Here is a 15,144-nt window from a genome sequence, read left to right on the forward strand (position 1 = left end):
AAGAGAGAGGAGAGCGCGAGACAGAGAGAGAGAGAGAGAGAGAGAGAGAGAGAGAGAGAGAGAGAGATAGGACTTCCTCCCCGATTCGCAAAGTGAAGTCACTTCCCAAAATTAGCTGAAAAAAAAGTTTCATCCGGTTAACTGTCTCTTTTTCGCTCCGCTACAACAACAAACGTGCACAGGGGAGCGAGGGCAGGGCGCTCGTGGGGGGCACGCAGGGAGGGCCCAGGGCGCCAGGGAGGCCGCGCCGGGCTAATCCGAAGGGGCTGCGAGGTCAGGCTGTAACCGGGTCAATGTGTGGAATATTGGGGGGCTCGGCTGCAGACTTGGCCAAATGGACGGGACTATTAAGGTAAGCGACTGGGCAGTGGGCGCGGGAGCGGCGGGGCCGGCCGGGGCGGTGAGGCAGCGGGCAGGCTTGGCGCTGGGCGCCGGGGTCCCGGAAGACGTGGCCACTCTCCCTTCCTTCCGTGCCCCGGCTTCGCGCCGTCTCCTCCCGCGCTCCGGTGGCGAGTTTCACTCGCGGGCGCGACCCTCCGGGTTCACGACCGACAGCGATCTCCCCCCCACCCCCCGCGCCCCTTGTCCCGAAGCCGCGTCCGGCCCGCTCGTACGTGCTGCGGGCCGGGCTGCGGGCGGAGGTCCGCGTGAAACCTGGGGACCCCGGGAGCAGATCCAAGGCAGGGGCCGGGGACCCCCGGGTCCATCACTCCCCCCACCCCCGGGCAAGCTGGGCGCCTTGGCCCCGGCGCCGGGCACTGGCCCGGCGGCCGGCTTCTTCTTACCCGAGGCCGAAGGCGACGGGGGCGGGAGATGCAGCCGCCACCAGCTCGGGTCCCCGCCTGGAGGGCCCTGGGGCGGGCAAGTGGGGGCAAGGGTTGCAGGCGGATCGGGGTGCAAGTGAGTGTGTCTGGGGGTCTGTCTGAGCGGGCTCCTCCAGATGGAATCCCCTGTTTACATGTCAGCGCGGGCTGGTTTCCCTTCCTCTTGGTATTTGCGTTGCCGGCTCTCGGCGCTCGGGAGCTGCCGGCTCCCCGGGACTGACGGGCGGGCCTCGGCGCTCAGCCGGCAGGGGGGTCTCTCTGCGGCCCCGCTCCAAGCCGCCCCCCCAGCCCCAGCCCCCGGCCCCGACTCTCCGCGCCTCGGCGTGCGCCGACTCCGGGGGCAGGGCGCGCTCCACGGTTTCCCAAAGAGGGTCCCGCGCCCTGCACAGCCCCTTCTTCGGTGGCAGGCGCTGAGCCCACGGCCCCGGCGACCGCCCTGCCAAATCCACCCCCCCCCCTCGCGTCACCCCACACACCTCGCGCCTGGGTCTGAGTTGCAAAATGCAGCCCAGAGGGGTGGCCGAGGGTCTGGGTTTCGAGTCAGACTTCAGGAGTGTTGATTGCCTGCTCCTTCTGGAAGCGGGAAGTGGGGCCGGGAGCAGGGAGGAGGGACACCCCCTCAAGTGACTGACCTTAGAGGACCGAGAGCAATGAATGGGACCAGGAGTCGGCTTCCAGGCTGTCCCGCAACACCAAGCAGGAGTCAGTCTGGAAAAACTATTAGGCTGGTGAGGTGGGGACTGGCAGAGCCCGCCATTCCCCAGAACCCAAAGGAATCAACTTCTCGCTCAGTGCTGAGTTAAGAGGAGACTAAGATGTTGTGCTTGGAGAATTGAAGAGATTTTTATCATTTGGGTGGAGTAGTGGTTTTTATTTTCTAAGGTTTTTTTTTTTTTTCCTTTTCTTTTCTGAAAGTTTGAAACATGCTGACTTAGGTAAAAGGCACCAACAGAAGGAACTTGAAAATCTGGAGAGGCGATAACTGGTTGTACTGGGTTAAGGGGAGCCTCTGTGAGTCTGGATTCTTCCAATTTAAAGTGCGTGGGGGTGAGGAGTGTCTCTATAGTGAGGGTGGAGGTGGCCACTGGTCATTTGCGCCTGCTTCTCTGCCTGCGGGCGTGTGCTTGCAAGTGTCTGTGTGTCCCAGGTTTGGTAAAAGGATGCTCCGCTCTAGAAACCCGCCCCCCTCGTCAGGACACTTACCCCTTACCCAGAAGCAGTCCCTCTGATCCGGAAGGTTGGTAAGATGGCTCCAGGGTCTTGATGTGGACACCCTAAGGAGAAGTGAAGCAATATCTCCATGATACTCGGACCTCTAAGGCCCTGAGCAAATGGAGGAAGCTGTGGTCTGTGTACCCAAGATGTGCTAACCTCTTTAGATATACACACAGGGACTGGCGTGGCAGGCAGTGAGAACAGGCTTAAGGACCCTGGTGCTTCATGCCAAGGATGGAAATAAAGGTCTTCTTTTTCATGTGGGTGGTGGGAGCCTGGGAGCCCCTCCAAACCCTCCTCAGGAGCACCCTTGTCTCCTGTCCAGGTGACCCGGCTATGCAGACGCACCCACAGAGCAGTGACTTTCAGAGTTATCTTTGGTCGCCCAAAGTCTGCAGAATTGACTTGCTGGTGTATACTTTGGTATTGAAAGTGTGTGAAAGCCGGTTTCCTGTTCCTGTGTGACCTTTGGACCTTGATGTTCCCCAGACCCTGTTCCGGAGATGATTCCAGCACTGTCTTTGCAGGGGACAGTGGACAAGGGGAGGCCGGTGGATTTCTGGTCTCCGTGTGAGAGTGCGCGGTCCATTAGACCCATGTGAACTTCAAAATCTTTGTACAAATGAAACAGTGGGACTAAACTAGCTCTACAGTAGTAACTTTCGAACCCTCTCTTCCTAATATATCACATTATATGCTCCCATAAGGACATGTACCTGCATGTTCACGAAATCTAGTTTTATACAGATTGAGGTCTGTAGACAGAAACCTAGAATGTGGGTTCCCACTTTGAGTGACCTTGACAAATCATCTTCGAGTAATTCCGGAATGTGATTTTTATGCACCTGCATATTTCTTCCTCAACTATAAGGCATGTCTATCTTTTAAAATACCTCTGGGTCTCAGCACTAAGGAGGTGTTTGCTCCAGGATGCCAGGGGAGTCTGGATTTCTTTGCAGAGGGTTTTTATTCTGTGCATAATTTGCACAACTCAGTGTTTTCAAAATCTTAATCTTGCTGCCCTTGTTACAAGTCCTTCTGTGTCATGTTCCCTTCTCCTCTCCAAGAATGTCTCCTGGGAAGGCTCTGAGCATCACGTTAGGAATACTAAAATTTTCAGGAGCCATTCTGCTCTTCTTCTGCCACACACAAGTTAAGCGGCGATATTAAACAACACCTACCCCACCCCTGCTCCCCACAGTGATATTATCAGTGTTGAAAATCACGTGATACGGGTTGCTGCTCAAGAGATGACCTGGTTTCAAAACCCGCCTCTTGGTTTTTTGCAGTCTTCAATTGAGTCTCATTCTTCCATCCAGGAAAGCTTGATTCAATGCCCACGGTCCCATTAAAGATGGGGAAACGACCCGCGAGGATGCAGACATGGTGAATGAGACAGAGAAATGCACAGCAGACTCCAAGTCAAAAAACTTGAGTCCATTCTCAATTGTTACTCGGTTGCTGTGGGCCCTACAGCGAGGCATCTCGGTTCTTTGAATGTCAGTTTCCTCATCTACAAAATGGGGCCAAGGTGCTCCCTTGCCAGAAATCAGAGTAAGGATTAAAGAAAGCTTAGTACCTTAGCTGAATGCACATGAGTTGAATTTCTCCTTGGGGATAGGGCTTGTGGGGATCGATTGGTCAGAGCATTAGATCAGAGGTCGGGATTTACCATAAGACATATTTTATTAGTTCAACATAATATTAATATTACTATAATATTAATCACGCATCTTTTATGCTCCAAGGCTCTGCTTTCTGTGTTGAGGATAAAACAGGTATCAAAACCCTGCTGGCATGAATACTCTACAGACGTGGCAGACGCATAAATAAATAATTCTATGTCCAGGAGTGATACCCCTTCTGAAGAACAATGAAGCAGGTTAGGGGATAGAAAGTGATGTGGTCGTATCAGCCAGGATGGTCGGAGAGGATGCTTCGATAAAGCCACAATCGAGCAGAGAAACTTTCAGTTTTCATCCTTTACCTCAGGAAAATGCAGCACCATACAACCCCTAATGCTGGGAGAGCAAAATGGGAAAGATAGGTTGAGGTCCGCGCTGGGCTCTGAAAAACAGCACAGAGACCAATGTGGCAGATGGGGCCAGGAGGATGGGTCATCGCTGACAGGACAGTGCTTATCCAGTCGGGAAACTTCAGGATGGTAATGGAGGAGGAACCAGCAGAGTGAGGAACACTTGGGAACAAAGACTTTACTTCTGCCCTCAGAAAGGGATCTTGCCTTTACTTTGAAGAGTGAACTGCCTCCCTCTCCCCCCCCCCCGCCCCCTATCTTTTAACCTTCCTATCGCCTGGATTCATGAGGACTCCAGGCCAGATAGACTTTGTCAGTTTATCTGTCCCCATGACCACATCGAACTGTTTGCCTCAGGTAATTACCAAATGGTGACCCCTGTTTTGCTTGTGAATAATTCCTACAAAAATCTTCCTTCCACTTCTGCTGCCATTCAAATTCAAGTTTACAGGTTTGCAACTTTAGAACTTTACAGATTACTGAGCTCCATGTGCGCATTCTATGGGTGGGGAAACTGAGGCCCAGAGTTATTTAATGAATTATCTAAGATCACACAGCTAACTCCTGACAGAGTCAAGATGAGAATTCAGGGAGCCTAACCCTCCAGCTAGTGTTCTTTCCACGGCACCACGAAGATTTCATTTGCTTTCATTACATTATCATGAATTATAGAATCCCGAAGGCAGTGGGTATATGAGAGAAGTAGACAGAGAAACACAGAGAGAGAAGTCTTTAAAAGAAAAATCATGGGGCGCCTGGGTGGTTCAGTCGGTTGAGTGGCCGACTTCGGCTCAGGTCACGATCTCGCCGTCCGTGAGTTCGAGCCCTGCGTCGGGCTCTGTGCTGACAGCTCAGAGCCTGGAGCCTGTTTCAGATTCTGTGTCTCCCTCTCTCTCTGACCCTCCCCCATTCATGCTCTGTCTCTCTCTGTCTCAAAAATAAATAAACATTAAAAAAATTTTTTTAAATAAAAAAATAAAAACAATTATGAAGTATCTAGCACTTCGAACTAAAGACATTTCTGTTATTTAATGAATAATGTATCACTACCATCTTGAATTATGTCCATATTTTTTAAAAAAGTCCCAAATTTTCAGATAGGATTTTTAAACTGCTGTTTTTCAAAAGAAATCCTTATTTTCCTATAGACAAACAAGGTCTCCATTACCAGGAGACAACAAAAAGTACAGCATTTTGCTTAAATAGCCAATGGGCCCCTCTATAGACTGGAGGCAGGTGGGCTGAATTCCTATTTCAATTCTTTGAATAATTGAATATTTGACCATTTAAGTAAAATATATTCAGATGCATTACAATATGCCTTACTGGCTCATCTTTCAGACTGTGTAGTAGGTAGGTCTTGGAAAACAACCACATTAAATAAGATTCCAGATTTCGATGTCTGCTTCTGTTTGGGGTCAACCAGTTAACTTGGCATTGGTTTTTAAAAAGCAGTTAATTTAAACCAAGTCTATCTTCTAGAAATGTATAACAGTCGTCTAATGCTAGTACTGAGTTGCCTGGGGGGGGCAAAAATGTTGGGAAAATTTTTATGATGATGAATCGCCGGGCAGGATTTCTAATGGACTGAGGCCTTTATCCTACCTCAAACTTCAAAAACATACCCTCAAATTGTAAGTCAATACTCAGGCCATCCTCGTCTTCTCTGAAAGAAGTCTTTTTCTATCTATAGCTTGGTAGACAGGTTTTCAGAGTACAGACCAATTGAAAATCTACTATTTTCATTCATTTTAGACAATTAACTACATTATGTAGGTCTAGAATCCTGTTTTTGTTTTGTTTTGAATAACATGACTTTCTTTTTTTAGCCTGTAGTTAAAACAGTCTTTCTATCTTTGGCTTGTTGTTTTGTGACAAATTGAGAAGGCCAAAGGACATTGGCTACTGTGTACACACACACACACACACGCGCGCGCGCACACACACACACACACACACACAAGCACACACACGCGCGCACACACACACAATCTCATAAAATCATCAACCAGAATAACAGTTTTTCTAGTAACCTCAGATCTTTGCAGGTGTCTTTTCCTTGCTATACTCTGCTTCATTTTCTGTTGCTTTAATGATTTATATCTATAGTGCTCACTCCATTCACGTATCAGTTCATTGGTGGGGGGGCATTACTAAGTGACGTCACTCTGATTCTTCCACTGACCTCATAGACCCAACATCAGTAGCCCGTGTACTTGGAGATGTTTCCCAGAGGCAATGGGTGGGATTTTTCCATCCCCATATTGTCACCCTTGGAGCCAATATCTTGGAAGTTTGACAGAATTAGACAATCTATGGAATAACCTTTTCTGTGTGAAGCTGGCTGGTTTTATGAGACTCTGTAACCTTTGCCTTGCTGGCGTCATAAACTGATGCCAGTCATATTAATGCAAGTCAGTAAGCATGCAAATCAGCAAGGCCTTTTGCATGACTATAATGCAGGGTCACTAAGTGTTGTCAAGATATAATGCTAGTGGCAAAAAGGCTGCTGGGCTGGAGACTGAGCAGGAGGATGAGATGTGAGTGTACACAGAGAAATGCAGTAAGTGTTATGGTAGCCTCAAGGAAGGAAAGAGCCATTTCCACTGGACAGGCACAGAAAGACCCAACACCAATAGTCATGTGTACGGTCCCTTCTATTTACAAAGCACAAACACTTTTTGCATAAACACTTGCCTTTAATCCTTCTGATAGCCCTTTGGGAGATAATACCACCATGTCTCCATTTTGTATGGGAGAAATTAAAGTTCAGGGAAGTTAGGTAAGTTATTTAAGGTGACGGCTACTAGATGACAGAGTTGGGTTTCAAGCCCAGGATTTCTGATTCCGGAATACCTGCTTTTCCTATATACACCTTGCCTCTTGGCATAGGTGGATCCTGGACCTTTGAAGGATCGGTAGGACTTGCACAAGAAGAAATGGTTCAGGGGCTTTCTTAGAAGTCAGAATACTTTGGTGATGGGGTGGGTGGGTGGGCCGGGTGCAAATGAAGGCAAAGGTAGAAGTGAAAAGATTGGATGGAATTGGATTACGGAGGACCTTCAGTGTCGTAACAAAGAATTCAGGTGTAGAAAGGAGGAGTCACAAAATTTTGAAGAGAGGGATGACCAAGTACAAATCTCTTAGGAATGGAACCCTTCCTGTCCTCATCCTACTCCTTGGGAAATGGAGAAAGAGGTGGCTCCATCACTTGTCAGAGGCCGCAAAAAGTGACTAACAGGGTTAGAAAGCCAGCGATAGACTCAAACCATGCTATCAGCCGTCTTTTAAGATAGCTGTTGATTAAACATGGCGTCAGGGAAGGGAAAAGAAACTCTATTTCACCAGATCTCATAAAAATGTGATTTGCCTCTTCACTCATGTCAGTGTGTCTTCTTTCTCAGTGTTCTAGAGATTTCACCACAAGCCGTCTTTTCGACTGGGCCATCTATCCTGGGGTACAACTGTAGTTCCTTTTGAGAATGAGTCAGCAGATAGTAATTGTGAAGAGACAAAAGGAAAGGTTGTTTCCCTGAGACTCAAATCAAATTTCGATGGAAATTCAGACAGGTCTGACATACTTTCAGAATTTGGTTATGCCTATCCACCTCATTTAGGAATACTGAAATTTCACCCAAGCAAACCAGAAACTCGGTTAGCGCCATCATTCCAAGCAGGATCAGAGATTAAATGTTCAGATGCATTTTCACGTCATTCAGTTCCACTTTACAACACCTTCCGATTTGTTTATGCCTACAAAAATGAACCAAAAATGCCGACATATTTAAGATAGTTCCCACCTTTGGGGAACAATGTGCCTCCCATGCAGTTCATGATCAAAACCCCAGAGTGTGTAAAGTTTTCAAGTTACCTCCTAGAGAATGGAGACTGGAAAACTGAAATGTTTTCCCAACAGCAGAGCCCATTTACTCAGACAGTGCTATGTGTCCAAGGTAATGAAAGACCATGTGTCACATCTCAGTGCACACATGCAAGAGGCCAGAATTACAGGTGCCATGGGAGCTCTAACCTTGCATTTCTAGACACGTGTGGGTTTCACATGTCTACTGGAATCTAACATTCCAGTAGCAGAGTTGTTGGGTCTGCGTATATGGGTATTCATTGATTTTAGGCATGAAGAGATCTGAGAATGAATGAGTTTGCACTGTTGTTCATGTGGCAGAAATGCAAACAGTTATTATTATAAAATTACTCAGCTTGTGAGTTGTCTTTATGTTAATGCTGTTACAATCTATATAAACGCATATATTTAGATCTCAGTTCTTATGCCTGAAGAGTCATTTCACCTTTCGGCATTTATCACTTAATTCATAGTCCTTCATTTATTCATTCAACCCAAAAGTGAATAATATAGCCGGGCACAGTGCTCAACAGAGCTCCATGTAAAAGAACAAGAACACAATGCTTACAGTATTCCTTCCAGACTTCTAGAGGATAGAGCTTTGTCTGCTTCCAGATTCTAAGCTCTGACTATTAGAGATTCCAAGATCAGCAGTATTCATTGGGGGAATCTTATTTGTGGCTTTTTACTATAAAGAAATTTAGGCACATTTTCCCAGTGGTAACATCCAGCTTATAATTTCCATTGTCTCTTTGCTCTTGGTGATACTAGTCTGTTGTACGGACCTTTTTGGAAAACCAGGGCCTCGGCCAGGGAGACGACGCCTTCTTCTCCCTTTCTCAGCTGTAGTTCTTTAACACAGAGAAAAATACCGTAAATCAAGGGCAAAGATAAATGAGAAACTGAAGAATATTCCTCAGATATAAAAAAAAGGCAAATGTCCTAGTATACAATATTTTTTACAAGGTAATAAGAAAAAGATAGACAAGTTGGCAGTAAAGTAGGCAAAATTGCTATGATAGACAATGCTAGAACAAGAAATAGAAATGGCCAATAGGCATATGAAAAGAATTTCAAGCATGTGCATAAACATATCCAAATGAAAATCATGAAATTCCAATATTTATCACCTATGAGTGCAGTGTAGCAAAGATTAAAACAGCTTAATAATGCCTCATGTTGGGGCGCGTGGGTGGCTCAGTAGGTTAAGTGTCCGACTTCGGCTCAGGTCATGATCTCGCGGTCCGTGAGTCCGAACCCCGCGTCGGGCTCTGTGCTGACAGCTCAGAGCCTGGAGCCTGCTTCAGATTCTGTGTCTCCCTCTCTCTCTGCCCCTCCCCAGCTCATGCTCTGTCTCAAAAATGAATAAACGTTAAAAAAATTTTTTTTTTTTTTAAAAAGTAATGCCTCGTGTTAGAAAGAGTAAGGGGAAGGGCACCTGGGTTTCTCAGTGGGTTAAGCATCTGACTCTTGATTTCCGCTCAGGTCATGATCCCAGGGTTTCGGGATAAAGCCCGACTTGAGCCATGCACTGGGTGTGAAGCCTGCTTAAGATTCTCTCCCTCCCTCTCTCTCTTTCTCTCTCTCTCAAAGAAAAAAAGAAAAGAAAGGGTAAGGGGGAAATGTCACTCCTTATCTCATGGGGGGACTCTAGCTTGGTACATTCTGGATGGCCCATGGATTGGAAGCATCGATCGAGACGTTAATTATTTACAGAAGTTTGATAACAATTGCAGTTTCTAAAAATTTAGCTTATGGACATGTCTACTCAGATAGGAAAGATATATGTACGTGAAGTTTACTGTACCATTGTAATAGCAAAAGTTGGAAAGAATCTGAGTATCCATCAACAAGGAACTTGTTAAAAACACTATGGAGGATGTATATAAGAAAACACCGTGCAAGTGTTACATGGAATAAAATCAATTGTCCAGACACACTGATTTAGAAGGTTCCCCCAAGGTATACCTTCACATGGAAAAAAGCAAGTTACAAAACGTGTGGTTCCATTTTTGTATAAATATATACATAAATACATAAATAAATAGAAAATGCACCCGTAGGCATGGTTATGCATAGACAATTTCTGGAAGAATATGCAAGAGGCAATTAACAGTGGTTGCCTCTGGGCAGGGAGAAATAGACTTATTTTTCACACTATAAACTTAGGTAGTCTGTGATTTTTTTTTTAATCACTAGTATATATTACTTTTTAAAAAATCTTTTAAAAGGATGTAAAAAATAAAGAGGGACTTTAGAAACAGACTTGTCAAAAAATGGGCCAGACACCAGCATTCTAACCCAAATGTGCTGATCTCAGAGACTTTTAGGGCCCACTCTAGTGAATACAGAGTTAAAATCGTCCAGCCTGGGATCCAGAGACCTGAATTCTGGCCCCGGCTCTGCCACAAATGAGTTATAGGATCTTAGGCAAGTCACTTCAGTCCTTCCAAATTCATGCACAATTTCTCATGTTAAATGTTTTCTCGAGTATCCAATGAGGGTATAATTTCGAATTTTCCTTTGAGCTCCCACGCTCATAAAACTCTGATCCCTGACAGGCTTCAAAAACATTGCTTATTTGGGGGTGTGAATGAGTGAGCCTCTCATAGAAGTTCTATTGGAGCCCATGTGGCTCTTCTCTGCCATCTCGGGACTGAATTCTAGAGTGATCTTTGAGGCCAGTTGAAGGCTGGGGGCTCTCGGAGGTGCTTTGTGAATTTCTGTGAGCTGGTTGTTTTTATTACCAAGTGACACTGGAGCTGTGCTAATCCCTTTGCACTAATGCAAACTAAGAATAGGGCCTAACTCCGCTATGGGGTCTTACACTCTTTCCCAAAATTTGGTCTCATTTAAAACCCAAAACACATTTGGCCCCAAGCGCCTTTCCCCTGGACTTTTAAAAAAATCCTGTTTAATTGAAGGGAAATTGAATTCGTCTGGTTTTGATTCATTTACACTTAACCCTTAAGAAAACGATATTTTTGAGGACTTATTTGATGTCCAAGAAGAATTTTGAGCCTCTTAATGAGTTTTCTGGAAGGCTTTTTTTCTTCTTCTTGAAACAGGAAGTGGTGCTATGCTATGGGCAAAAACACAGTCAACCCCGAGAGGCCCCAATTCAGTTTGAAACTGTATCACCCACTATTTTACATGAACCCCCAATGGCCCTAGCCAAGGCCTGTCTTTCCCTACTTCTTACTTAAGAGCAAGGGGCTCACTCACCTTCCATCTGAGAGGGGATAGCAATGAAGAGGAAGGGGGAGAAATCAGTCATAAGAAAAAAACATATGAGCTATTTCTCTAGCTCTTACTGTGTGCCAATGTCTGTTTTAACCTCTATAGAGATGCTCACTTTTGATCCTTATACCAACCCGATGATGTATGTATTGTTTCCGTTTTGGAGAGGTGGAGTAACTCACCCAAAGTCATAACGGTAGACAGTGGAAAAGCAATGATTTGAACCTAATCCTGTTTGCCTACCGAGCTCATAGAGCTCAGCCACTGTGATACGTTGCCAGATTGACACATACATCCATGAAGGTCAGGCTCCAGATCGAACCCACCTATTGAAGACCATGTAAGTTTTGTTGCTTTTTGGCAATGCCCTTCAGTCTAAGTGACCCCACCCTTAGTCCGCACTTGTCAGATTCATGGCATATCTCAATTCTCTACCACCCTTTATTCCAGAAGCCTAAGCCCTGTATTTTTCCCAGGTAAGAGTCCCTGCCCAGTCTTTCTAGCAGGTGTAGTGGACAGCAGGCCAGCGACCGTGAAACCTCCAGGTTCTGTTTTGCTTTAACGAGCCCACGAGATGATAAAAAAGACCGAGTTTTGTAGCTCAGTAGAAAATAGCGTATTCTTTGACTTACAGTGCTTCTCCTTTTCCTTCCTTACCTTTTCTCCTCTCCTTTTCCCTCCTGTTCTAACTCTTGCTCTCTTCTCATTCTCTTTCACTGATATACACACACAAACTACATGCACTTGGAAACACACACACACACACACACACACACACACAGATCTGGGGCTTCTACAAAACACAAAGAGGGAATGTTTTGCAAGGTTAAAAGGAAACCATCGAGAAAGGCTAACTTCAGCTCCCGTTTCTCCTGAATAGCATTTCTTGTTATTTCAAGGCTGATTGACTTATAACTGCATCCACAGCCACCTCACATCAGTTCCTTTTATCAGCCCAAGTGAGACTTCCTGTGGACTGGCCCAGCTTCCTGATGTATTTCCTTTTTCCTCTGGCAGAACAAAGAAAACCATAGCTCCAAGGATACTTGGGACCAAACATAATTTCACACTGAAGAACCTATTCTTTTAAAATTTTCATTCTCAATGCGTCGGGCCGAGGACCTGTCTTTGCAAGTTTTTCGCATCATTCTGTACGGCAGTGTGATGGACCTCACGTGCAATTATCAGGGGTCCATGAGCCACTTGGAGTCCTCCTAGTTGTAGTTGGATTCCATTCCAGGAGGGAAACTGAACCCGTTCTCCTCACTAACACTACACGAGCACCCCCCAACCCCGTACTCGTGTACACAGCTTCAAGAGTCACATGGAACACCTCTGTGTTTAAGGTTTACTCTTTTGTTAACCTAATTCAGCATAACAGCAAAGAAACCCTCTTATTAGCGATTTCATTCTAGCTATGTTTGAAACTCTAACTCTAGAAACATGTATCTAAGCAAAGAAGCTTTGAAGTATCTCCGAAGGGTCATTGACGTCAGTGGAAGAAGAAATTCCAGAAATTGGGATGAAGCTGTTGCTTTCCTCGCTTGCCCGGAGTATGTCATGTCACTCCTTACCACTCAGCCTTGCCACCTGCTGTGCACATTATTTCTGAAAGACCCTGAGGTACAATCCAGAGTAATAGGGAACTAACAAGGGAGCTAGCTGTTTTCTCTGTCGTATGGCCTAGTGCAAATATCACAAGTTGTCAACTTACACTATACTCCCCGAAACTCTTAGAACCTAAGAGGCCATTGCACAGGAAAGATAACTGAGGCTTCAAGATATGATGTGTCTAAAGGTGAGAACCAGGCAAAAGAGACTCGAAGCAGGACTCGGGTATTCATGTGCCCAAACAACACCTTTGCCATAAAGGTGTTTCCAGGAGCAAAGTTATCAAGACCTAATGAATTCATGTTTTCTTTGTTCATCTGTCTTATTTCCTTACAACTCTACAATACTCCCAGGGAATTGAAGGTGGCACTTTGCACAGAAACCAGCTAGGCATCTAAGCAATCATGCAGCCACCAAATGTTACTAAAGTCATTTTTTTGTCTACAAAGATCACTGATTTGGGTTTGTTTTTAATTTTTTTAATGTTTATGAGAGAGAGAGAGAGAGAGAGAGAGAGAATGGTGGGGGAGGGCAGAGAGACAGGGAGACACGGAATCCGAAGCAGGCTCCAAGCTCTGAGCTGACAGCACAGAGCCTGATGCGGGGCTCAAACCCACGGACCATGAGATCATGACCTGAGCCAAAGTCGGATGCTTAACTGACTGAGCCACCCAGGTGCCCCAAAGATCACTGATTTGAAATGGAAAACAAACTGAAACTGAAATGTGGCTCCCCAGGCAAGCAACTTATTTCTAAGATGAGAGGGCTAATTCATCATTGTTAATTCATACTGATTTCTCCCAACCCAATCCTCAATGCATCATCTCTAGATGAAAATAGATTGAAAGGGTATTTCAAAGAGGAAAATAACTCAGAAACTGTATGGCGTGAGGAGAATGTGTGAGAGTGGGGTCAGGGATTACTGGGATACTAAGCCCCACATACCCTGCTTTGGCAACTCCAGATGGAAAGGCAGGGACTGCACGCGTACGTGTATGAGCCTCAGACCTTTCTGTTCCTGGCACGTACTCTGCCCCTAGCCCTGTACCAGGTTTGTGACCAATCAGGAATCCTAGAACATAGATCCATGAGTTAACTCCTGCAGCTCCTCCAGCCCTGATAATCCTGTCTGTAGAGATTCTTCTAAGGGCCTTGGAATTCTCCTCAATAAGAGTGTATTGGGCCAAAGGGCACAAGTAATCCCGTTCGAATAGGGTCTTTGGTGCAGCATAGGACTTCTCTAGGGGCAAGAACTTGAGGGGCGCCTGTACTTTCTGCACTGTTCTAGAAAGGGGAGGGAGTAAGAGCAGACTACTTTTTTGGAAATGTCATTTCAGGAAACTGGCATGTGGAGAATTTTCCCAGGGTGACTTAGTGAAGGTACGCAGGCCTGTGGATTTGCTGCTCTGGACGCAAGGGCCTCTAAGCCCTTCTTTCTGGAGATTGGCGGATCTCTGTAGGGGTCTGTAGTGGGTCTGTAGTGTGGTAAAGGAGTACCAGGGTCATCCTCACATCCTTCCCCAAATTTGGCCTCAGAAAGGCTTATAGACAAGCCATGACCAGGTAGTGGGGCTGGGTTGGAGTTTATCGTAATTAACCATTTCTTCTCATCACTTTCTCTGCCCAGAGCACCTTTCCCCCGCCCCTGCCCCCCCCCCCCCGTTGATTTTTAAAACCCTGTGTGTATTTCATGGGAAATTTCACACGCCTGTTTCTGATTCACTTCCAATTAAAGGCTCAAAATGCTGGTTTTGTAAGAGCTCTTTGATGATTCAGTTTCATGCTGGTTCATCTTTTTTTCCTTCCTAAAAGCCCACAGAATTTTAATAAATGTTCCTCAGACATTTGCATGCTTAATTGTTAAAAATAATTGGAAACAGGAGAGAACGTTTAAGTATTGTGCAGAAAATGTGCACATTTACTAGGGTAAAGAGAGAGACAGATGCCTCGGTGCAGGTGAACTCCTATGGAAAAATAAGGGCTATCACTGAAGCTGGGCAACTGGGTATGCCCACTACTGCAAGGGAGGGGTGGCTCTGACCTCAGGTCTTCTAGAAGGCTCAAGGGAGTGTCACATGAAACATAGGAGTCCTTAATGTAGCCAGTCGACGCCACCAACACGCTGTCGGTTGAATGGTCAGTTTCATGGGAGGAGGAACAGGTGGATTGGCATTTTCCAGATGCTAATGTTGCTTTCAACTCCCTTGGGATCGGAGGGAGTTAGTGGTCTGCAATCAGAGCAAACCTCATCCTCCACCCTGCCTCATAGACATTAAAAAGTTTTAATGATGAGCCTATCCGGGTACACCTCTGCACATTAGCGGAAGACTCTTCCGAAGCAGATCTGTGCTCCCCGA

At 45.9% G+C, this 15,144-nt stretch overlaps 1 protein-coding gene across 1 annotated transcript in view; it reads left to right on the forward strand.

Moving 5' to 3' along the window:
* The first annotated feature begins 143 nt into the window (after positions 1-143).
* Positions 144-15,144, forward strand: part of FLI1 (Fli-1 proto-oncogene, ETS transcription factor) — a 120,670-nt gene continuing 105,669 nt past the window's right edge. Inside the window, exon 1 of the mRNA XM_030330782.1 lies at positions 144-352. Within this exon, the coding sequence (XP_030186642.1) occupies positions 335-352 (18 nt within the window). The 5' untranslated portion in view covers positions 144-334. The remainder of the gene's footprint in view (positions 353-15,144) is intronic.

The sequence above is a fragment of the Lynx canadensis genome, chromosome D1 (assembly GCF_007474595.2).
Source record: "Lynx canadensis isolate LIC74 chromosome D1, mLynCan4.pri.v2, whole genome shotgun sequence".
Lineage (NCBI taxonomy): Eukaryota > Metazoa > Chordata > Mammalia > Carnivora > Felidae > Lynx > Lynx canadensis.